The following is a 26,660-nucleotide window of genomic DNA, read 5'->3' as shown; positions in this document are numbered from 1 at the left end:
AGTCTTAAGTAGGATCAAATTAGGCACAAGTTCTATTTGATTTGTCCTAAATACATTAAGAAATTCATAAAATGAATAATGCTGCAATCATCAATTCTAAATTTCCCTCAAATTCTCTGAATGATACTTGAGGCATCTGCAATGCTTCCTTTTATTCTAACATACATGGCATTTGCTTCTCCACCCAGCAATCAGAGGATCAATATTTACCCATATTTAATCATTATGTTTGCTAATAAATAAGTTTCATACTGAGTGATGGAATTGTAATTTCTCTTACAAGAAATGTTCAATATCCCATAATTTTATTTCTTTAGAACATAGAATACAGAACATGACAGCGCAGTACAGGTCCTTCAGCCCACGAAGTTGTGCCAACATTTTAACCTATACTAAGGTCAATCTGAACCTTCCCTCCTACATAGCTCTCCATTTTTCTATCATCCTATCTATGAGTTTCTTAAATAGCCCTAATGTATCTGCCTCTAACACCAGTCCTGGCAGAGCATTCCATGCACTCACCACTCCTTTTTAAAGATTTATCTCTGACATCCCCTCTATATTTTCCTCCGATCACCTTAAAATTATGCCTCCTCTTATTAGCCATTTCTGGCCTGAGAAAACCATTGTCTATCAACTTGATCTATGCCTCTTATCATCTTGCATATCTCTATCAAGTCACTTCTAATCCTTCTTTGCTCCAAAGAGAAAAGCCCTAGCTTGCTCAACCTATCCTTATAAGACATGCTCTTCAGTCCCAGCACCATCTTAGTAAATCTCCTCTGCACTCTCTCTACATCTTGCACATCTTTCTGAACACAATGTTTGAAGAGTAGTCTAACCAAGGTTTTATAGTGCTCATTGGTCTGTAATCCCATGGTTATCCTTACACTCTTTCTTGGACAAAGGAATTATATTTGCCACCCTCTAATCATCTGGTACTACGCCTGTGCCAGTGAGGATGTCACCAAAGATGCAGCAATCACCTCCCATGCTTCCCATAGTAACCTGGGGTATATCCCATCCAGTTCCAGGGATTTATCAATCTTAGTGTTTTTCAAAAATTCCAGCACATACGCTTTCTTAACATTGACATGTTCTAGCATATCAACCTGTTTTACTCTGTCCTCACAAATGTCAAGGTCTCTCTCGCTAGTAAATACTGAAGCAATGTATTCATTAAGGGCCTCCCAACCTCCTCCAACTCCAGGCAGGCTTCCTCTACTATTCTGATTGGTTCTACCATCACTCTAATCACTCTAGTCATCCTTCTCCTCTTCACGTGCATGTAAAATGCCTTGGGGGGGGGGGTTCCTTAATCTTACTCATCTTTGCCTCCTTATGCCTCCTTCTAGTTCTCCTAAATCCATTCTGCAGATCCTTCCTGGGCATCTTGTACTCTCTAGAGCTCTGTCTGATCTTTGCTTCCTAAACTTTGACGAAGCTTCTTGACTAGATATCCCACATCTCTTGTCAATTATGGTTCCTTCACTTCCCTTTCCCTCCATCAATGGGACAAACCTATCCAGAATCTCAAGTGTTTCCTATAAGCAACCTCCACATTCTTGTTATGCGTTTTCCTGAGTACATCCATTCCCAATTTAGTTCCTGCCTAAAAACATAATTTCCCCTTCCCCTTGAGATTAATAGTCTTGCACAGGATAAAACTTCTAACAATTACTTCTAAAGATTTCTTTGATGTAGAAATTAAATTAAATATAACATTAATTTTATGTTGTATGTATTAAAGAGACAATGGAACTGAGCTTTTATTCAATCTATGTGTTTAAACAAATGAACCTGACCCTGTCTCTCTACTATTAAATTTTAGAGACCTGTTTGCCTCCTTTTCCTCAGCTTCATTCTTGCTCTCCACTTTCATTTGTTTCATTGTTGCAGACGCAGTTTCCCAGTACTGTGCATGCATTAAAACACTGAGAAAAGAAAATCTGTACAGATGCTTACCTTCTTCCTAACGTCAGGCAAGGTTAACCACAATAGGAACACAATAGGCAGTATAACTAGAAAGATAATTCGTTTACGTGCTGTATCTGGCCAGGCCAAACTAAGCGGCTTATCTTCATCTTCATTCTGTGTGGTAACTTCAGCCTACAAAAAAAGGATGGGACCGTGATTTAATATTTAATGCAGGTATGTGACACCAACATTATGATTTCTGGAAAAATGGATTTTTCTTATCACAGAGTTATACTGTGTGGAAACAGGCCCTTCATCCCTACTCATCCATTTTGCCCAAGTTGTCTACCTAAGCAAGTCCTAAATCACTTTAAAAGTCTCTGTCAAAATGCCTCAAACTTTGTACCAATTCCTCTGACTGCTTTTTCTACATACTTACCACACTCTTTGTAACCAAGTTGACTCTCAGATCACTTTTTAATCTCACCCCTCCTCCTTTAATCTAGGCCCTTTAGTTTTAGACTCCCCTTCTCTAGGAAAAAGACTGTGATTATCTACCTTAACCATATCCCTTACAATTCTTGCACCTCTCCTTCCAAATCCCCCTTATCCAAATACCTATCCAAACTTCCTCAAGTGTTACAAGACAATCCACTTCAACTGGCAGCTCATTCCACACTTGCACTACCCACTGAGTGAAGAATTTACTCCTTAGATGCCCCTTAAATATTTCACCTTAAAACTATGACCTCTAACTTAGTCTCATTCAACCTGAGGGGAAAAGCCTGTTTGCATCTACACCTCTACAAGAACTCCCCGCATCACCCTGCGCTCCAAGGAATAGTCCTAACCTATTCAACCTTCCCTCAAGAAGACCAACTCAGGTCCTCAAGTCTCAGCAGGGCCCTTATACATTTTCTCTTCAGTCTGTTGAACTTACTGATATTTTTCCTCTAGGTAGATGAGAACTTCACACTATACAGTATTTGGCCTCACTGCCATCTTGGACAACTTAAATATAACATCCCAACTCCTGTACTCAAGACCCATGTGACAAAAGCTCTCTTTATGACCATCTGCCAGTGATGCCAAAGAGCTTTGGATTCTTATTCCTAGGTCTCTTTGTTATACCATATTATTATCTAAATCATTAATAAAAGTGATAAAAAAAATAGACCCAGCACTGATCCCTGTGGCACACCACAATTCATAGTTCTCCAGTCAGAGAGACAACTATCTACTTCCACTCTGTGGCTTTTCCTTCTAGGCTAATGCTGAATCCAATTGGGTACTTCATCCTGAATGTCAAGAGCAGCCTCCCATGTGGGATTTTGTCAAAGGCCTTGATGAAGTCTAAGTAGACAATGTCTACCATCTTCCCTTTACCAGACTCTCTGCCATTGATCATCAAAACTGAGCAATTGTTTGGTTGGCAGAAGAAAAATAAAACAGCTCTGCATTCATGTGGATAAGCAAAGATTGTTAAAAATCAAAACTGTGCACTGATTGAGAAATGGAAAATACTCATGATTAATCTGGGATTTCAATGGAGTAATCAAGAAACTTCTGATGTCAAAATATTCACACGGTTCTGAATTTTTCAAGAAAAATTCAAACCTACTTCATAAGTCCAATTTATTTAAGTTAATTAATGACTACTTCAACAGATCATATTAACAAGGACAATCAGATCAATTGATTCTAACTTAACTATCAATAATTTTGTTTATTACAAATACAAGTTGAAATTACAGTTTTCCCTATTTTCAAGCTCCTGTATAAATAATCATGAATTATAAACAATAAGTCTTAAAACTCCTTTTATAATATTACAATAGCTCATTGCATTTGTTTATCTTTGGAGCTGGGGTCACAGCTCATCACTGTTGAGAGATTCTATGTTCTAGGTTTTACATACATGATTGAATGAAATCTTTTGTGAATTGATATAACAGCTTTTTGTTCTTCATCATTTACAGCAGAGCCTGATTTTCAAAGGTAATTGACCCAAAATGTAATGTTCAATGACATAAACAGATACCTTGAGGCCAATTTTCTGTTTTTAGATGGTGATGTTAAGGCTAAATTACTGCCTTTTTGCTGATCACCAGTAATCAGTTTGTTTAGGATATTCATGATGATGAGTCAATGTGTCTGTTTCAGGAGGCTAAGTTGAAAAGGGTGGGGTGCACATACATATGTATACAGAGGTTCAATTACATACTTAGATAGGACAAAATATTTGAGGTCCATTGGTTGTACTCTTTTGATTAGGATCTGGTAAAGGGTGACCAGATACTGTTAAATGAACTGCTTCCAGCTGTTCAGCAACCCAGAAGCTATATATACTGTATATTATTTTAAAAGGACAAGCAGAGTTCTTGGTTGCAGGGGTGGGATGGGGAAGGGAACAGAAAATGTAGCTGACTGGTGAGCACCCATAGCATTAGAATGAAGTCCTATATTAACGTGGGTTGGACTGCTCAATAACTATAATGAACTATTTGGCACAATTACACCACTAGCTCTCACCTAGTATTTGTTGGAGATACTAACAATTCCCCAAAGATCACCCCAGCCTAATTGGTGATGAAGGTCATTGATGATAAAGTAGGATGGAAAGCAACACAGGCCTCAAAACAATGTTTTCGGAATTAAAATGGTTGCTTTCACTTTATGATCACAAGGAGTGTTGCTGGAAATCAAAAAGCATAAACTTAATCGCTTAACAAGAATCAGCATCAAAATTGAAAGTTGACTAAGTATCATATGAGCAAAAGTCCCAGGGTTTCAAGTGGTTCAAGACTGTTTAATGTCATTTCCAGTACACTAGTGTAAAGGAGAAAAAAATAATTGTTACTCTGGATCGCCTGAGACACGAATAAACACAATGAGATAAAGAGCACAATAAATATTAATACATAAGACAGCTTATACACATAATGATTATATGTCCATGAAATGTCTATACATAAGGTGACTCTGACCTTACGGAAATGATAAAGTAGTGGTGTTGGGGTGTGTGGCTGGATGGGTTGGTGGGTGGAGGTGTTCAGCAGCCTTACTGCTTGGGGAGAGTAACGGGTCTGGATTGTTTGCCATGTAGCTTCCTCCCTGATGGGATTGGGACAAATAGTCCATGGGCAAGGTGGGTGGGATTTTAAATGATGTTACAGGCCCCTTCACTGCACTTTCTGTATATGTGTCCTTGATGGTGGGTAGGCTGGTACCAGTGATGCAATGAGCAGTTTTGATGACCTATTGTAGACTTCCTATCTGCAGATGTCCAGTTTCCATACTGCCTCAAACTACTAGCATTCTGCACAAATCAAGCCTGTTTTACACCTATGCTCAACACCTCTTTTTGGTGTCAAGTTTATTGAGAATGCAGTGAGAAATACAGTAATGCTTCAAATAGACATGCAGATTGAGCAGAGGACATTTGGCAAATCTTTGGTCCCACTCAAGGAATGCTTTCATACAACAGTGTACTGTATTTGCATTCCAAAGCTCAAAGTTTGAAGTAAATTTATTATCAAAGTACATATATGCCACCATATGCAACCCTGACATACATTTTCTTGTGAGCAATCACAGTAAATACAAGAAACACAACAGAATCATTGAAAGACCGCACCAAACAGGACAAACAACTAATGTACACTAGACAATGAACAATGCAAATACATAAAGAGGAAAAAACCCAGTAATAAATAAATAAACAATAAATATCAAAAATCATGAGATTAAGTGTCCTTGAAAGTGAGATCATAGGTTGTGGGAACAGTTTAGTGATGGAGCGAATGAAGTTGAGTGAAGTTATCTATTACATATTGTCGGCTTTTCCATACAAGGGCATTAGTGTTTCCATGCCAGGCCATGATGTACCATGTCAATATCCTCTTCAGCATGCATCTGTAAAAGTTTATCAAAGTTTTATATTATATGTCAAATCTTCACAAACTTCTAAGAAAGTAGAGGCATTGCTGTGCTTTCTTCATAATGACACTAACTTGCTGGGACACGTTGTTGACCCTCTCCACCTCTGGTCTTCTGTTGAGGATTGGCTGATGGACTTCTGGTTTCCTCCTGAAGTCAATAATCAGCTCCTTGGTCTTACTGACATTAAGAGGTTGTTGTTGTTGTGGCACCATTCAGCCAAATTTTCAATCTCTCTCTTATATGCTAATTTGTCACCACCTTTGATTCAGCCAATGACAGTGGTGGCGCAGAGCGGTGTTTAGCCTTGCAGTCATAAATATAAAGCAAGTAGAGCAGGGGGCTAAACATACAGCCTTGTGGTGCACTTATGCTGATGGAGATTGTGGAGGAGATGTTGCCAATCCAAACTGAGTGAGGAAAGCAAGTGAGCTAATTGAGGATCCAGTTGCACAAGGAGGTAACGAGGCTTAGGTCTTAAAGCATATTGATTAGCATTGAGGGGATGTTAGTATTAAAAACTGAGCTGTAGTCAATGAACAGCATTCTGATGATTCCATCTAGATGTTCCAGGTTTGAGTGAAAAGCCAATGAAATAGCATCTGCTGCTGACCTGCTGTGATGGTAGGTAAATTGGAATGGCTTGAAGTTGCTTCTCAGGCAAGAGTTGATATGTTTTATCACTAACCGCTCAAAGAACTCCATCACAGTGGACGTAAAGTGCAACTGGACGATAGTCATTGAGGCAGCTACCATGTTCTTTTTACGCACTGGTATTTCACTAACTCAATGTCAATTGCACTGACCACAATTTCTTTCTGGTTAACATAAACAATTAATACAGTAACTTGCCTTTGTGAGATGTATATGCAGTTGCTCTGATTACTTGACAGCACAACAAACCACATCTACTTTCCAATGCATCTATGCACATTGGGGGATTACTCTGCAATTTTTACTTAGACGAAAAGTGTCATTGCAACATGGGAAAAAACACAAATATCACAAAGAAGCAGATTCCTCTAGTCATAAATAATTAAAATTACATGGAAATAACCTGCAGTATAGAGCATAAAATATATATTGGTGCTCTATCTTAAATGTTACAAATTCATAGTAGGTTGCATCTCAATATCTTCTACTGTACAAAGCAAGTGGAAAAATCAGAAACGATAAAACCCAACAGAACTGTCACCTCAGTCATGGTACCAGCAGCTGCTAACTGGCTAGCTGGCTATTTTAAGAGAGAAAGTATAAGGGCAATATCATGGAGATTAGGGAGATTAAAAGGTATATGTTAATAGCACTTGGAACTTGCACATCATAAGTGCATGTGGGATGAGGGAAAAATAGAATACAAGGAAAACTTTGAGCTTCATACACCACTGTTACCAATCATCTGCTGGCACTGCTAGTTATGGATCGGGAAAGATCATGGCACTCACGCTGACATCAGCACTATTTAGGGGACTCTAGTAGGAGGGATGTGGTGTTATCACCTTTCTCATTCAAATTTGTTGGTACTGATTACCTGTCACCTTGCGCTGTTGGAGAGGTAAGTGTAATAGTGTGTTTTGCACAATAGCATTTGGATGGCATGAATGTCATGGTTAAATATACAGCCAGCTGTGCCAGATGAATGATAATATTGGAATGGTTGGAGTGTTATTGAATGTGTGAAGGTATGGTGAGAGAATTGAACATTAGTTCCCAGCTCTAACTTGTCAGGTACTATGAAAGTTGGAGCTCCAGTGCATGAAGCATGGCATAGACACTACAGAATAGAAACAGTCGTTGCTAAAACATCAATCTGCCTAGCTCTATCGATCTGCACTTGGATCATACCCTCCATAACCCTCCCATCTGGGGACCTGTCCAAATTTCTTCTAAATTCCTCTTAAATCATTTGCGCTGGCAGCTCGTTTCACTCTTATCATCCTCTGAGTGAAGAAGTTCCTCCTAATTCTGCTTAAACACTTCACCTTTCAGCCTTAACCCATGACCTCTAATTGCAGTTTCACCCAACCTTAGTGGAAACAGCCTGCTTGCATTTACCCTATCTATACTCAAGAATTTTTTATAACTATTAAAGATCTCTTCAATCTTCTATGTTCTAGGAAATGAACTATCTTATTTAACCTTTCATATAACTCAGGACCAAGTCCTGTCAATATCCTTGTAAATTTTGTCAGCATTCTTTCAATCTTATTTGCATCTTTCCTGTAGGTATGTGACCATAATACTCCAAATCTGACCTCAACAATATCTAATACAATTTCAACATAATATCCTGTACTTAATACATTCATCTACAAAGACTAATATGCCAAAAACTTTCTTTATGACCTTATTAATCTGTGATGCCACTTTCAAGGAATTATTGATCTATATTCATAGATCCTTCTGTTCTACAGACTCTCCTCAGTGCTCCTTACTTTACTGTATATAACCTGCCCCAGCTGGTCCCACTTAAGTGCAACGCCTTGCACTTGTCTGCATTAGATCCCATCTGCTAACTTTCAGCTCATTTTTCTCGCCGGTCCGGATCCTGCTGCAAGTTTGGATAGGTTTTCTTGCTGTCCACAACACCCCTAATCTTGGTGTCATCCACAAATTTTCTGATCTAGGTTTATCACATTAGCATCCAGCTTGTTGATATAGATGACAAACAACAACAGGCCCAGCACTGATCTATGTGGCGCACCACTAGTCACAGGCATCCAGACAGAGAGGCAACTAGCTACTAGCAGTCCCTGCAAATCTAATGTTTAATCCAATTAACTATCTCATCTTGAATGCAAAGCGACTGAACCTTCTTGACCAATCTCCTATGTGGGACCTTGTCAAAGGCCTTGTTGAAGTCCATGTGGACAACATCCACTGCCTTGCTTTCATCAACTTTCCAGGTAATCCACGAGAAACACTAAGATTGGTTAGACACGACCTGCCACACACCAAGCCATGATGACTATCTCTAATCAATCCATGGCTATACAAATACTTATATATCTAGTCCCTTACGATACGTTCCAATACCTTTCCCACTACGTGTCTGGCTCACCAGACTATAATTTCCTGGCTGATTCTTAGAGCCCCTTGTAAACAACATTAGCTAAACTCTAATCCTCTGGTACCTCACCCATGACTAAGGATGTTTGACATATCTCTGCAAGGACCCCGGCAATTTCTGCACCAGCTTCCCACAGAGTCTAAGAAAACACATTATCAGGCTCTGGGGATTTATGCACTCTAATTTCCATCAAGACTGCAAACACCTCCTCCTCTGGAATCTGTATAGGATCCAGAACCTCGCTGCTGCTTTGCCTCATACCTATAGACTCTGTGTCCATCTCCCAAGTAAATACAGATGCAAAAAATCCACTTAAGATCTCCCCACCTCTTTTGTCTCCATGTACAGATTGCCATTCTGACCTTCCAGAGGAAGAATTTTGCACCTTGCTATCCTTTGCTCTTAATATATCTCTTACGATTCTCCTTCATCTTTTCTGCTAGAGCAACCTCATACCTTCTTTTAGTCCTCCTGATTTCCTTCTTAAGTGTCCTCTTGCATTTCTTATACTCTTCAAAAACCTCACTTGCTCCTATCTGCCTATACCTGCCATGCACCTCCTTTTTCTCATAGACTCATATCTCATAGTCTCAATACCTCTTGAAAACCAAGGTTCCCTAAACCCAATACCCTTGCCTTTTATTCTGACAAGAACACACATACTCTGTACTCAAAATTTCACTTTTGAAAGCCTCCCACTTACCAAATACACCTTTGCCACAGGGCAACCTATCCCAGTCCACACTTGCCAGATCCTTTCTGACACCATCAAAATTGGCCTTTCTCCAATGTAGAATCTCAACCTGAGGATCAGATCTATCCTTTTCCATAATTATTTAAAAAACAACGGCATTTTGATCATTAGATGAAAAGTGTTCCCCGACACAAACTTCTGTTATCTGCCCTGTCTCATTCCCCAATAGGAGATCTAGTATTGTACTCTCTCTAGTTAGAACCTCTATGTATTGATTAAGGAAGCTTTCCTGTACACACTTGACAAACTCTTTCCAATTCAACCCTTTTATAGTATGGAAGTCTCAATCAATATGTGGAAAGTTAAAATCACTTACAATTACAATCTTATGTTTCTTGCAGCAGTCTAGAATCCCCCTACAAATTTGCTTCTCTCAATCCCATGAACTGTTGGGTGGTCTATAATATAATCCCAGTAATGTAGTCATACCTTTTTATTCCTCAGTTCTAGCCATAAAGCCTAATGGAACCCTGGAACATTGAGCTGCCAGTCCTACCTCTGCTCAACCTCTTGATTCCAGACTTTGGATACAGACTTAACAACATCTTTCTCTACAACTACTCCACTAACTGTTCTGGTGCTCTGGTTCCCCCTCCTTTAATGCCCCACATCCCTTGCAGCATGAGCAAACCATTCCAATAGGATATTAGTCCCCCTCTAGTTCAAGTTCTATCTTCCCTGGAAGAGAGCTCATTGATCCAAAAAATCTGAAGCCCTCCTCCTGCACCACCTCTTCAGCCATGTGTTACACTGTATGACCTCATTAGCACATGGCACGGGTAGCAATCCTGAGATCTCAACCCTGAAGGTCCTGTCCTTTAACTTAGCACCTAACTCCCTGAATTCCCTTTGCAGAACCTCATCATTGTTCCTACCCATGTCATTGGTACCAATGTGGACCACAACCTCTGGAAACTGGTGCAAAAGCAGGTGATGTTTTCAGATAGTGTTTTCATGTACCTATGCTGTCCTTGACTATATTTCTGTGGTAACAAAACTTCTAGCAGCACAGAATGTAAATCAAAGAAGTTTCAAGTCTCTTGTTTATTTCAAGTTAGTGTCCCTCTACTTGTGCCTGGCAGACTTGCTGAGCTCTTGTGGGTCAAGAAACTCAGTCCTTCTCTTGCTTCTTCCATTGATGCCTCTGGACTTAAAACTGGAAAACCTGGATGGCCAGTTTTGATAGTGTCAGTCACACCTTTCAGCAAGTTCCTTACGCTGAACTAACTTCCAGCTCCAGTTGCTTCATAAGTATTTTGCCTGGTGTGGGATGGTTAACTTAACAGGTGCGCCCAGCCACTCTATGATGTGCTAAGGTCACTGAGTCACTTAGGTGACAGTATATTATGTTCAACTGATATTGGTTAGTTGAGCAAGGATTAATCACATGTTTGCTTTCCGAAAAAATGGTTAAGTTAGTTTTATTGCTGAGATCCAGCAGTAAAAAAAAGCAAATATAGTTACAAATATTGTGATTGCATATTAATCTGATATTCACGATTATGTCATTGTTTTGGCACATCTCTTGATGGACAAAATACAAATCTTGGAGCATGCTGTATGTGATAGCTGACTGTAAACACCAAATTGAACACTTCACTGATGTGAAGTGGCTCTAAAAACAAACGTCAATCACACTTGGCCTTGGCTAACATTTAATTACATTGACTACAAGCAGCAAATGACTAGTAAGTCCTTTGTTGCTTGTAGTCAATCTAATTAAATATGGTGTCTCATACACTCAGGACTAATTAGCACTCATGAGGCTGGTCCACCTCATTTCAGACCAGTGGGAGAATTTGGCTTCAAACAGACGCATATAGAATGGAATGTAGTTCCTGCAGCATCATGTGTGCTGTACTATATATAGACTACTGACAAATCAGACAACCAGCAGAGAGGGAAAAATAAGAGGAGCCATTCAACCACTTGAGGTTGTAAACAGCACAGTTTCTGATTGTGACATCAAAATAAGTCTTCAGACAAGCAGCACACACAGGGTAAGTTGCCAGCTGAAGCAGTAAAACGAGGCAGATTGGAGTGTTAACAAGAGTTTTTCAGACTCCTCTGCACAATGGATTGACACTTCGATTTAAGGTGTAACACTAAAAAAATGATTGCTTCGAAGAATATCACAGTGCACAACAGATGTTTTGTGCACTACATTGTTCAATTTTAATGAAACATCCATTATAATGGGACATCAGTGACCTACAACTTGCAAGAAGTCTGGAATTTTCTGATTGGGTTCTTTATCTTTCTGCTGTATAATCACATGGAAAAGGCCAAACACACAAGGCATCCAACTACACACAAGGCACCACTTCCAAAATTCTCAGTTGGCATGCTTGCCCCTAGCTACCTGTGTGGTATGCAAGGAGAAACTGAACTCTGAAGCCTGTTTCATTGTTACTTAAAGTTTATTTCCACATCCCGGAATCCAGAGCTGCAACACACCTGGTTAATCTCATATTTGGTATTTAGACCTACAGTCCCTTGAGTCCTCCACTCTTCTGCACAACCCCTCCCCAAGGCCAGACGGGAGCACCTAAACTCCCACCCTTTACCCTACCAAGCTAACCCACTCCCTTCTCTACCATCCTCATGACTTATCAACCCTACTCAATAGTGATCCACATGCCACAAGATATCCCAGCCTATCCTGACTGCCAATCAGCAGCTCATTGTGTTCTCCTAGCGCCAAACCCTGTTCCCCTCCCCTTCTAGAATACAACCATCAGCTCTGCAACAATGTAAAGGAAATGTCCTTCTGACATGGGCAATGGCTATTCAGGGTACAATGATGGTCCAGGTCTTAAATGGGAAATCAAATGCAAGAGGTAAGAATAAAGGGAATGACAGGACTCTCAGCAAAATTGATGGTCTTGGGGTACAAGTTCATTGTCTGCTGAAAGTGGCAAATCCAGTATATTAGATGGTAAAGAAAGGGAAGAGCATAATTGCCTTTATTGGTTGGGGCAGCAAGTAAAGTATTTGAGATGTCATGTTGTAGCTGTATAGGCCATATTTGGAGCAGTCCTCACTGCTGTAATACAGGAAAGATGCAGAAGCTTTGGAAAGGGTGAAGAAGAGGTTCACCAGGATGTTGCCTAGATTAGAGAGTATTTTTTCTAAGGCGAGGTTGGACAAACTTGGGTTGTTTTCTTTGGAATGTCAGAGGCTGAGTGGCAACTTGATAGAAATACATAAAATTATGTTGGGCATAGATAGAGGTGCCCAGCTTTGAAACCCCAGATCAGTTCTGATGTGAACCTGTGAGGAGGGTTTGTCTCTTGTGTTGGGTCACTCTCTACCATCACAAATTGAATCTGCCAGCTGCATTCTTCAAGGCTTGGCCAGTTTTGGTGGACGTTGAAGTCCCCCACTCAAAGTACATTCTTGCGATGTTTAGTGCTTCTTCTATATAGAAGAAATGATTTATCAGTTTAGACCAAATGATAATCAGGAGGATATCTGACCTGCTACCATGAGAGTTTAAGGGGTTGGAGTTAATACTGAGAACTTCAGGGATTCACCTATCTGCCTTTCTACCAATGTATCGCCATGAAGTGGGAGACAGAACTACAAGAGGTTAGGAAGAAAGGCAGAATTATTTTTGTCCAAGTATGTGAATTTTAAAGTTGAGAGATTGATGAACTGAGAAAAAGAATCTCAGGGTTATACGTGGTGACATGCATGTACTCTCATAATAAATTTTATTTTGAACTTTGAACAACACAAGCCAACAAGCTCACAGCTGACCATTTGGCATTTACAATGTAAACAAAGCCCTATATTTTGTTTTTACTACTCAATCAATTCTTACCTGTAGATATGGTGCATAATTAATCCATTTGAATGAAACAGGGCTCTTAAGGAATTTTTTTTATTCAGATCTTCTGTCAAGGTGGACAATAAAGCTGGACAATTCAATGTTGTAACAATTATAGTAAATTTTGTATCACTTCTAGTGTGAAGATAGAACAATCACTGGCAACTATAGAAACAAACGTTGTCATGGCAGCAGTAAAGACCCTTTCAAGTGTATACCATAATTACAAATCAGCATATCTGCAAGTGAACAGCTCTTGAATTCTGCAACCACAGATGCAAATAGATTAACCTGCATTTTCACATGCAAATTGAGCAACTGCTTGAAGATAATACAAAAATACAGTATACAAACTCACTGGGTACAAAATAATTTCTATGAAGCTCAGAATCAACTAGCCAATTTCCACTGTAAATGTAGTGCAATCATTCTTTTGCGATCTTTAACAGAGCCTTTAGGATTGTTGGGCTGAAGAACACTTTAAACTGGTGCTTTGAAGATAACAGCCAGCAAGATGCTCTTACAGGTTGGCAGGTTAATGATTTCTATGCCTGAGGAAATGTGGGAGGATGGGCAAGACATCTACTTCTGGTGCAACAGACCTCCCCTTCCCCTAGTGGGCTTAGAATAGATGTACTGAGGTGCTGACGAATCTGTGTATATAGCCCTTCAGCTCTAGATCACCAACCATCTCGTGCAGTCTCAGTCTGTTGAGTAGGAGTTGCCAAGGTAAATAGATAAACTGAAAGGATTTTTAATGCGGCCATGACAACATTTGTCTGTAAATAGGTAATTTGTTCCTTTATTTTAATGCTGATGTTGTTAATTTAGATCAATTTAATGTGTTTTAAAATAAATTGCTTATTAATATAATTAAAAAGTAATTATTATTTAAATATTTCAACTCTTTCTAAAGGTTATGGTTTATCAGATATGTTTAGAAACAATTGAAAAGGCTTTTGACAAGCTATCAAAGGTCAATGTGGTAGAACGTAGTTGGGAACGGAGAAGGAGAGGATCACCCCTCAAGTTCCACTGACTGAGTCTAAATTGTTGGCTGGAACCTGCATGATCTGGCTCAATTATTCCTCTTCTGAATTCGTCTAAATGGATTAGTTTGAAGGAAAAAAAAAACGTACTTATGAAATAACTTTAAAAATTGGGTCCATATATTAATTGGGTACATAGCATACAGGTTGGAATATGAATGTCATTTACTAATTCAAACAGATACTGAGATTATATTTGAGGCCAGATTAAACACTTAATGTCAGCTTTACCTGATATCATATTTTGTAATCTCTTTTTTCAAAAATGTATGCCTTATTTAAAATTTTATAAGATTTAATGGGGCCTATATTTGAAGGCAGTCTAAAACAGGTGTATAAGGATCACTAGACTTAGGTAAGCAAACCTCTGGTGCATAAGCTTGACCCCATTGGAAGAAGACAAGCATTGTCTGATCTCCCAGGAGTTTGCCATTCTGTACTCTTTAGTTTACAGCCATCTCAATTGCCATGACAGCCCACAGGTATACTCAGAGGAAAATGGTAAGGAAGTGAATGACAGGAAGAGGAAAAAACAATCAGCATTTTAGGGCTGTATATTAATTAATATAGAGAGACTTTTGTTTCTCCTGGTCCTGTGTAAAGATTTGTTTATATTTAAGTAGGACAGGTAGAAGTAGAAGTTTGGACTCGCCTTAACGAATGATTTTTTTTCCCCCAAATGAAGGTTCAACTAAGGCAAAATCCTTGATGAATACTGTTATATATCCAGTGCCAAACTGACATAGCTCCTCAATCTTCATAAGGTTATTAATGCTTGATAGGCTTATAAAATGGATAATGCAGATCTATTTTCTACTTTATTTAACTATTTTAGACAAAATGCATTACTATGCAAAGTGCCATGTCATACGTTGTTATAGGTTGCTCATGGGAAATGGACATTGAAAACAACATATTCCTACTTGCCAAATTGTGACACCATTGTTAAATGTTGTTCTTTAATTAGTTTCAGAAAGGATCACTAATTACGTCCATTTTATCACCATGCCCCCTGTGGTGAACTATATATACCTGTCTGAACACACCCCCCTGCTGACTGCTCCTGTGGCTCCTCCCACAGACCCCTGTATAAAGGCGATTGAGGCCTGAGCCCAGCCTCTCAGTCTCCAGGATTTAGTATGGTGGTCAACCACTGCTTGTTCCTTCTTCCAGTCAATAAAAGCCGATATCTCGCCTTTACATCTCAGAGTGAGTTATTGATGGTGCATCACCACCCCCCCCACAGTAATATTACATTCTAACTCTCCAGTTGACAGTATGTATTAACAAACTAAAGCTTCTTGAGAGGCATGTGCTTAGGCAAAACTGGGAGTAGTTTTAAAGTGTGACACCAGACTAAGTGATCAAACGCTTGCAGTCTGGAATGTTTTAAGAATTGTCTTAAGGAAGATGTTATATAGGCAGAAGATCTTTGGCAGGGAATTTCAGAGCCTTAGAGCAGTTGGACACTCTATGCACCAGTGTGCATTGAATCAAAAATGTAAGGGTTCATCTGGTCGGACTTGTGTTCTGAATGCAGTGGCAAGATCTTTTGAGCATACCCTCAGAGGATGACACTGCATGCATAAAGAGTAAGCACAAACTTGCTGTAAATGTGTACTCCTCCCTCAATGAGCTTCAGCAAAGAAATATCCAAACTTCCAGCATGGGTACCTGTCTAGGATTACTTCAGAGAGTTTGGGGTGTCTGAAGATGGATTGAGCTGCTGGTGTTCAGATAATGATTGATATCCATAAATCTATTAACCCAACTAAATCCACTTGGTACAGAAATGATTAACAAAATAAAGTGTTCTTTGTTGATTAGAGCAAAGATTGATAGAATGCAAAGAGGTTGTATGAAGGCTGTTACGACGACTGGAAGACACCGGAGGAAAGGACAACACAAAGTGGTCAAGTGAAGAAGAATAGTGGCTATGAGACTGCTTCGAGTCTGTGGTCTAGGCCATGTTCAAGGACTCATCAGAGGACCTGAATGAAAAGCGAAGTCATCACGGACAAATGTGTCTCCACAAATTCATTCACAGTTTTCCCCAACCAGAAGCCCTAGATGAACCAAGTGATTCAAAATCTGCTGAGGACTAGATTGGTAGGGTTGAGGACCGAAAATCCAGGAAAGCACAAGAGGTCCAGATATGACCTCCTGAATGCCATCTCCCACGCAAAGTGGTAATTCTGGATTAAACTTGAATCACGGAGGGATGCTGCACAACTATGGCAGGACTTGAATGCCATCACCTCCTACAAAGCAAAACCAAGTAACCTAAATGGCAATGAGATTTCAGTCCTAGATGAGCTGAATGCCTCTTCTGCTCATGTTGACTGACAGATCATAGGGGAACATTCATGAACACCCACGGCCCCCAACGATCCTTGATCTCAGTCTCTGAGGTCATAGTGAAAGTATCCTTCAGGAGTGTGAATCCACAGAAAGCATCTGGCCCAGACTGTTAAACTGGTTGAGTACTGAAGACCTGTGCTAATCAACTGGCTGGACTGTTAACAGACAACTTCAATCTCTCAGTTCAGCAGTCTGAGGTATCCACCTGTTTCAAGCAGGCTTCAATCATTCTGGTGCCCAAGAATGCAGAAACCTGTCTTAATGACCATCTCCAGTAGCATTTACATCCACTACAATGAAGGTTGGTTATGAAGCAGATCATCTCCTGCCTGAGGAGTCACATGGATCCACTCCAATTTTCCTACTGTCACAACAGGTCAACAGCAAATGCCATTTCATTGGCTCTTCACTGAGCTCTGGGACATCTGAACAATGAAGTTGCCAACATCAGAATGCCCTTCATTGACCACAGCTCAGCACTCAACACTATTATCCTCTCAAAGCTCATCACTAAGCTCCAAGATCTAGCCAAAATTACACCCTGTGGATGACTTCCTCACTGGGAGACTTCACACTCACCATCAGCACACTTGTTTAGCCCCCTGTTTTAATAACTTTACACCAATGACTGTGTGGCTAAGTACAGCTCCAATACCATATTTAAATTTGCTGACGATACCACTCTTACTGGCCAAATCAAAGATGGTGATGAATTGGCATTTGGGAGGGAGATTCAAAATCTGGTTGAGTGGTGCCACCACAACAACAACAACCTCTCAGTCAACAAAACCAAAGAACTAGCCATTGACTATAGGAGGAAGAAGCCTGAGGTCCACAAGGCAGTCCTCATTAGAGGATCAGAGATGGAGAAGGTCAGTACCTTTGAATTACTTGGCATTATCACATCAGAGGATATGTTCTGGCACTAGCATGTATGTGGCATTACAAAGAAGGCATGGCAATGCCTCTGCTTTTTTAGAGGTTGGTGTAGATTCAGCATGTTGCTGAAAATTTTGACAAACTTCTATAAGATACACTTGAAAGAAAATCTAACAGGTTGCATTATGGCCTGGTACTGAAGCACCAATGTCCAGGAAGAGTACAGATTACAGAAAGTGGTACAGGCAGCAGAGGCCAAACTATTCCAGTATAGCTGCACAACTGTGGAAACTTTTCCTGACTGCATCCTGTCCATTAAGGTTGGTACAGATACCATTCTGCTAACTTCTGTTCTATTACCCCACTGTCAATCATCAAGGAGAACTTTCTTAACGGTCCTTTTGCTTCCACTGCGACCACGTAACCCCCTATCTCACATTTGTCAAAACAGCTACATTTCAGAGGTGAGGTGACTGTGAGTGCCATGACATTAAGGTATTACGAACCCCGTAACTGGGTGTCTTACCAGCAAAGATAGGAGTAGCCGTTGAAGTCTGATGATACTGTTTTTAACAGTATTTATTAGTAAAAATACACAAAAATAATATCAATGCAAATATACAGATAATATACATCGTCAATACTAAACCAAAAAGTGCGGGTATAATAATAATCAATAAGAAATAAGGTCTATCTTTGTCTAAGGGATAATGAATTGTCTGATGGAAATATAAAGTTCAGTTCCTACAGGCTGCCGTCATTGCTGATTACTGTGTGTGCGTGTCTGTGTGTGAGTGAGAGTGAGAGTGAGAGTGAGAGTGAGAGAGAGAGAGAGAGAGAGAGAGAAACTTTCCTTGTTACGATCTTGATCCGTATCTGTCTTTTAGCTAGACCATTCCGTGAAGGACTCATCAACTCATCACCCAGGCAAGGATGGACACACACACAAGCCCCCCACCAATCTCATAGCGTTTCTCTTGGTGGGTCTGAGGGGTGTTCCCCAGACCCAACTTTTATCCTCACTCACGGGGTCTCAGATGTCAATCAGGTTGGGATGATGCAATCCCTCGATCAGACCACTCTGGTTGTTCCCTGAGGGTTTTCAATGAATAGTATAGTACTCAATACACAATTCCTCCTTCAAGAGACAATAGCAGTAATCTCTCTCTTTGTCAATAGGAGACATTCCACCTTCTGTATTCTGCATTGTCTATAACAACTGCCTTTGCTGTTATCCTGTGTCTCTCTCATTACTGACATTCTGTGTATCTCTCTCATTTCCTGGGTATCAGACCCGAAATAAAAGCGAGTTTGCGATTCTCAAAAGGGGGGGGGGGTGACATTGCTCCCTTCATTCGTAACAAAGGCGACATCCACGAGACTGTGGTTTCAAGGAACCCTAGTAAAAGTGAACAGTGGGAAGCAAGAGGCACGCTCTTAAATGAAAACAGCTGTGGTCTTTATAGTTCAACTACCTCTGCCCCAGAATACTGTATCAGGAGTTCAGCTGTTTCTTTATGTGGAATTATCCACCCCAGGCAAATAAATAAAGCAAGTATAAACTCTATGTAGAAGTACAATGTTTCAAAAGGGATAGGAGGTAAAAAGGGGGTGGGGAGAATGGCTTTGCTCATAGGGGGTAGTGTCATAGCTGCAGACAGGGAGGACATCATCTACTGAGTCAGTGGGTAGAACTCAAGAAATAGGGAGTATTCTATATCCTCCCCTACACCCAATAACCATCGGGACATCTGACAGATTTTGGAAAGGTACAAAAATAACAGTGTTGCTGTTGTGGGAGACCACAACATCTCTAACACTGATTGGCAGCACCTTAGTGTGAAGGGTTTAAATGGGGCAGATTTTGTTTGTGCATCCAGGACGTATTCCTGACATGGTACGTTGACAGGTCAACTTCACAATGCATCTGGTACTAGGCAATGAACCTGGTCAGCTGACATACCCCTTCATGGGTGAGCAGTTTGGAGATGGTGACTACAACTTCTAACCTTTACCATAGCTATGGACAAGGATAGGAGCAGACGATGAGGGAAAGTATTTAATTGGGGATGGGCTAATTCGCATAGTATTAGGCACAAACATGGGAATGAAAATTGAGAACAGAGGTTCTCAGGGAAGTGCACAGCAGAAACGTGGAGGTTGTTTACGGACTAACTGCAAGAGGCTCTGAACAGATTTGTCCCACTGAGACAGGGAAAATATGGTAAAGGAATTGTGGTTGACAAGCAAGGTAGAACATTTAATCAGAAGGAAGGAGGAAGTTTTCTTAAGGTTTAGGAAGCAAAAGTCAGACAGGGGTCTTGAGAAATGTAAGGTAGCTGAGGAGCTTAAGAAGTGACTTCTGAGAGCTAGAAGGGGACATTCCTACCCTTTACAAGCAGGAAGGAGGAAAATCCCAAGGCATCAAAGATGTATGTAAAGAACAAGTGGATGGCTAGAGTGAGGGTAGAACCGTTCAAGGATAAAAGGGGAAATACATGTCTGGACGCTGGACACAGGAGTAGGGAGGTCCTTAATGAATAATATGCTTCAGTATACACTGGAGAGGGAGATTTGACAAATGTGAAGTCAGTGTAGAACAGACTAATGCATTGGGACATGGCAAGGTTAAGAAAGAAACAGTGTTGAGCTTCTGAAAAGCATTAAGATAGATATGGGTGAGATATTTCTCGGGTTACTACAGGAAGCAAGGGATGAGATTTCTGGGGCTTTGATTATTGTATTTGTGTTCTCCCTAGCCACAGGAGTGGTACCAGAGGATTGGAGGATGGCAGGTGTTGTTTTGTTGTTCAAGAAATGTAATAGGGAAAATCCTGGGAATTATAAACTCCAGAGTTTTGCATCAGTAGTACGCAAACTATTGAAGAGGATCCTTAGAGACAGGATTTATTAATATTTAGAGAAGTGTGGTCTTATTCAGAATAGTTAACATGGCTTTGTGAAGAACAGGTTGTGCCTTTCCAGCCTAGTTCAGTCTTTTGTGAGGAGGTGACGAAACAAATTGATGTAGTTAGAGCGATGGATGTGGTGAATATTTATTTTACCGACAAAACTTTACACAGTACTTCTCAAACGCATGACTTCTACCAGAAACAGCAAGAAAGTCCAAGACAAGAACAGCTATCACATGGGAGAATTCAGTTCCAAGTTCTCTGAATTACGTTCCATCCAGCCTTGGACCAGTATCACCATTCCTTATCACTGATCAAAACTTCCAAATCTATACTGATTGATGGGGATATATCACTGCCACCTTGTAAAGGGCAGCTAATTTCGCGATGGAAGTGTTAATCTTCCCTGAGATAGTTATCCCAAGATTAAATAAAAATAATTTCTACTTTCAGTGCAATGTAGAGGGCATATTCAAAGTCAAAAGTAAATTCATCATCAAAGTACATATATGTTACCATATATTACGTTGAGATTTATTGCTTTGCAGGGATTTACAGGAAAGTAAAGAAATACAATAGAATCAATGAAAAACTACACAGAAACAAAGACTGACAAACAACCAATATGCAAAAGAAAATCAAAGTGTGTTTCAGGATTTTATTATAGTGTGATTCACACTTACCTGTTTTTAAATATAAAATATCCTACATTATTTAATGGCTGAAGTTACCAAAATGCCTTTAAAACTGATTACATGCCTATTCACTCAGGTGGCTGTTTCAGAGACCTTGCTGTATGAAACCTGCCTACAAAATCTTCTCAGACAACAATGATTGTCTCCACTCAGGCTTACTCTTCTTAGGACATTGAAACAGTTGCTAAAAATGAATTGTTTGCAACAAGCAAATAAAGATAGCACAGTTTTAAAGCAAAGCATGATTTGATTCTTTACCATTTTTCCAAAATGTGTTTTCTAAAATAACAAAACTTATTGAAATCATCTGTCCATTAACACAAAATGGTAAGAGTTTAATAAACTCTGAGTCAACAAAACTCCTAGTCAGTTTCTAGGAAGTCAAACCACGGAATGATGCAAATGATAAGAAATTCTTCAGAGTTAATTAAATTGCTTTTATAACAATAGAACAAATGCTGGTCAACTCAGCTGGGTGAAATGTTCTTTATGACTGTCCACCACAGGGTTGGTGGGTGCAAACGACTCATTTGCAATTCCTGCCTGTATTGCTAGTAAAGGAAGATTGTTTGTTGGTGTTTCACCAGTAAAGACTGCCTTTTTTTTTGAAGTACGGGCAAAAATCTTGATTTTACAATTCCAAAAATCCTTAGGATTATTTTCTGGATAACGTGGCAACTATCAATGTTGAGCGTTAGCTCATATTGGCAGTTTGACGTTAATAGGAATTTCAATATTGGACTGGAAGGATAGTTAATTTCTATTAGCATAAAATGCAATGTATTGGATTCTGCAAAATTATTTTAATCACTGGACAATATAAGCCAAAGAGAAAGATTTATATGAAATCAGGCTGGCAGATTTATGCAATGCTCCTTAACTGGATGTGTTAATCCTTTCATTGGTTTGTCACAGTTATACCTTTCCAAACTTTTTGTTTGCTAAGAATATTTGTCAGTGAATCTGTAATTGCTTAATAAACAAACTAGCAAAAGTTCCAATTCAAATATAATTCTGGTATTTAGGTGATACCAGTTCAAATGTCTGATGGTGGATAGACTAACATAACATTTGTCAAACAGTGCCAATATTTCTGTGCAGACCTGGCTTACTGCAGCCTCTGCTCCATTGGGTAGGCTTCCATTCTGTAATGGTGGAGGAGGATCTTTTGGAGGTGTCACTTCAACTTCTACGTTGGCTGTATTCGGCAGCTCTACTTTATCTGCATAGTAAGAACATGCAACAAATCAGAAAATGATGTTGATCAATCCCAACTATAAAGATTAAATGTGCTTACTGAAATAAAGATTCAATTTCTTTAAAAAACTATTTTGTTTTCCTTGTGAAATATATAACTGAAACAATGAAACGTTGTAACTTTTTGATACCACAATTTCACATAATGCAACTTTAAAGTAGTGTTTCTGGCCAAAGATGATTTCTTTTCAAATGTCAGATACAGAGGTGTATACTTCGGTATTCTCCTTTCTCCAAAAAGTGGCCATGCTGGATACATAGATCAATGGAAGACCAAAATGGTCCCTTTGTGGAAGTTGAGAAGAATGGCATTAGGGATAGGTGAGTGTTGTTCAGGGTGATTAGGATAGCAGGCTTGACATTCATGTATTGATGTTAAATAGTTTTGGTAAATATAACAAAAACAGCAAGAATACAAAATACCACATTGGGAAGAAGCATTTAATATACTAGATATTAATGAACATGGTGGATTTTTAGGTCAATCAATTAGCTTCTTGTCACTGTTATTAGCTTTTTACAGATTTTTGTTTAATTAATTAACTGAAGTTAAGTTTCCAGTTGCCACAGTCTCTGGATAGTAATATAGTCCTTTGGATTGCTAAACCAATAATATAATCACTATTTACTGCATCCATCAATAATAATTAAGATCTGCATTTTTATAATGCCTTTCTTAAGTATGAATGTCTGAGGATGTTAAAACGGAAAATTATTAATGTCTATGGGGGAGGATATAGGCAGGAGTTCCTAAGGTTGTCATAGGTGGGGGGGGGGTGGTAGTGGGGATAAGCTCCCATTACATATAAAGTGCTCCAAATGGTCACTAACAGCCTCTGACAACCGTCCAAGTCCAGCTCTTGGCCTTCACGTATGGCTGTTTCTACTGACAAGAGGAGTGGCAAAGGTGGACCACTGGTGCCTCAAAACCCATTGCTTCAGGCAGGTGAGGCTTGTCAGCCTTGGATGGCAGCCCATCTAGGAGAAGGAAAACTCCGCTGCCTTGCAGCCATATCCAGCCATGGGAAAGGCTTCGGGAGTAAACCCTGAGGAAGAAATCCATGGCTGGGGTCCCTAAGGCAGTTTGATGTTGTTTACAGCTTCACTCTGGCAACCTCTGCTATGACACTGTTGCCAAGTTGTATCAGCGCTTGTCCTTCCCTTGGACTACATCAGTGACGTGGAGAGGGGGAACCTGCTGCATGGGCAACAGCCGGTTCTTCAAATCTTCCCACCCAGGCTTGCGCCCTGGAGAGGACTCTGTCCAGCAGAGGGGCAAACCCATGATCCCCTGGGATCGACACTGCCTCCCTCTGATGGGCAGGTAAGGAGACAAAGTACTTCATCATATGCAAATATTTTAGTGGGACCTACAAAATGACTCTTCTTTATATCTGAGGGAAGTCCTTTGCAGACACACTACATTTACAGCTCAGCTGATCTATGGCCCATTGTACTCTCGGATGCATGTCCAAAACATATTGCACCAAATCAATATACATGCTGAAATTTAACACTAACTTGACTGTTATTATTTGATATATTTGTTGATTTCCAGGAAATAATTATTTCCAAAAGAAGAATCCACAGATGACAAGCATGTTTATAATGTTATAATAGAACTCTGATTCCTACTGTGTTTATATTGCAGATTCAGATCATACATTCCTACAGCAGGAAAGTCATGAAGCATAGAAATGGACCTGTTGGCCTGTCATATATAGACCACAACAACACACACAAAATGCTGGAGAAACTCAGGTCAGGCAACATCTATGTAAAAGAATAAAAGGAAGTAAAGGAAGGGGGGGAGGTGTCAGAATGAAAAGGTGGGGGAGAGGAAGAAGGAAAAGTGAGAAGCTGATTGGTGAAGCCAGGTGGGTGGGAAAGGTAAAGGCATGGAGAAGAAGGAAACTGTTAAGAGACAACAGCAAACCATACAGAAAGGGAAGGAGGAAGGGAGGTGATAGGCAGGTGAGGAGGAGAGGTAAGAGGCAAAAGTAGAGAACAGAAGAGGAAAGGGGGAAGGGGAATGAAAAAAAATACTGGAAAGAGATATCAAAGCTCATGGCATCAGGCTGAAGGCTCCCTGGACAGAATATAAGGTGCTGCACCTCCACTCTGAGAGTGGCATCATCGTGGCAAAAGATTGGTGGGGGGGGGGGGGGTTGTGGACCAACATGTCAGAACAAGAATGGGAATAGGAATTCAAATTAATAAACAGAATTGCAATAAACACATTGCAAAGCCTTACCTGTGTGATTAGGAGTTCTATTAGGCTTCTCACCATCATCCACATTGCATTTGTTTTTGGCCAGTTTGTGAAGTATTGAAGCTCTATGACGGAATTTACCTGTAAGGAGGAAATGGATGGGTGTTCACTTCTGCTCCCAATTCCAGACTTGCAATCCCTTGTGTCTCTAAGTAATTATTTTTATATAACGATCATCATAGAGCATCTCTTACCAAAAACCTCTCAACATTTTGTATAATTGGAGAAATTTTTGGAGAAATCTTAACTTACACCCACAGTGAGAATGGAGCACAGATGTTAAAAATTTCCATTCTCAACTTTCCATTTGAGCATAATGTAATTTGCTTGATATGACCAGGAACTCTGGAAATAAATGCAAAACTGCATCTTGTGCAGAATTTCCACGTCAAACAACTCTGGAATAGCCAGCCCATTGGCTGAAGCTGTTAAGAAACCAGGAACTCCAAGACTTTCCAGGCAGGTTCTGATAGACCTCAGAAAAAGTTTTAATCACAAGTTTAGGCTCTTGCTACTTTGGCCACCCTGGTTTCCTCATCTCCACCCTCCCCATTCCTAAAATCACAAGAGCAGTAACGCAAGCCTATCCCTAAATAAGGGCTTGCAGTTTTGCAGGCCCCATAGGTAGAATCCGATCTCAGTTTCAATCCCCTGCTGGCCACTGGAGTTCTCACTATATCTCTCCAAATTCGTCATGCATGTATTTGGCAAATGAGGGCCAACAGTTAAAATCTGCCAATCCAGTCCTGCCAGATTCCTTCCAAATACTAAAACCAGACCAATTACTTCTCTGGCACAATACTATCTTGAATGAAATAATCCAAAGATTAATGCTGCAGTGCATTAGAAATGAATCTAAATAATTAGAAAACATCAGAGAAATACATTTTGGCTCGCACTGATGCTATTTCCAAATCACTTGTCGTATTTTTGTCTAATTGCTGTGGAATTGATGCATACAAATGATGAGTTTGATGGTATGAAAGATGAAAGACAAGTTACTCCACTTACAAGGATCACTTACTCTGATCGCACTGAAGTAACTATTTTACTTATTTTCCATCATCATGATTGAATTTTAAAACATTAAACAAAATATATTTTATTACATCTTGAAAGAACAATACTTACTGCCATATTACATTCCGCTCAACCCTACCATTGAGAAGGGTTCCAAAAATTAATTGTAGAAGGGATCAAAATTTAAAAATTACTTCAGCTTCAAAATAAACCCACCAGTTTCTCAATGATATTTAAGAATGAATGTCACAGAGTTATGTTTCTAATGTCCACTTACAGTCTTAAATAATTGAGCTAACAGAGCTGCAACCATATGCTCTTTTATTTTGCTGGTGAATGAGACTAAGAACAAACCACTCAGGAGTTCAAAGGATGGGTTGCACAAGAATTGGCATGGGATCCAATCATATAGAATTGTCTTACCCTATGGTATGGAGGTCTTGTTTTCAAACCTCATTCCAAGACTTGATGTATCATGTAGGCTGCACTTACAGAAGGAGTGCTTTGATGTTTTCAGTGACAAGGTTTAGTCTCGACATTAAATAATGTAATTTTCCTGCTTCATTGAATGCATAAGATTCCATAGAATCTTTTGAAGAGCGAGAAATTCTCTCAATCCATCAAGAAAATCTGTTGTCATGTATCCCTTAGCTGCAATTGTACTCTTTCTGTGCATTCACCTCCATAACCCAGACTACAAAAG

The 26,660-nt window shown here is 39.8% G+C and overlaps 1 protein-coding gene and 1 long non-coding RNA gene across 2 annotated transcripts in view; one reads left to right on the top strand and one right to left on the bottom strand.

Moving 5' to 3' along the window:
• Positions 1-26,660, bottom strand: part of slc24a2 (solute carrier family 24 member 2) — a 252,818-nt gene that overhangs the window by 19,408 nt on the left and 206,750 nt on the right. Inside the window, exons 6-8 of the mRNA XM_059970015.1 lie at positions 24,920-25,018; positions 22,524-22,630; positions 1,966-2,109 (exon numbers count right to left, since the gene is read on the bottom strand). Of these exons, the coding sequence (XP_059825998.1) occupies positions 1,966-2,109; positions 22,524-22,630; positions 24,920-25,018 (350 nt within the window). The remainder of the gene's footprint in view (positions 1-1,965; positions 2,110-22,523; positions 22,631-24,919; positions 25,019-26,660) is intronic.
• On the top strand, positions 14,265-24,748 carry LOC132394183 (uncharacterized). Its single transcript, XR_009512210.1, has 3 exons — positions 14,265-14,301; positions 16,389-17,794; positions 24,317-24,748. It is a non-coding gene; the product is annotated as an uncharacterized LOC132394183 (long non-coding RNA).

This window comes from Hypanus sabinus, chromosome 5 (genome assembly GCF_030144855.1).
Source record: "Hypanus sabinus isolate sHypSab1 chromosome 5, sHypSab1.hap1, whole genome shotgun sequence".
In the NCBI taxonomy this organism is placed as follows: domain Eukaryota; kingdom Metazoa; phylum Chordata; class Chondrichthyes; order Myliobatiformes; family Dasyatidae; genus Hypanus; species Hypanus sabinus.
This window is presented reverse-complemented; position numbering and strand designations above follow the sequence as displayed.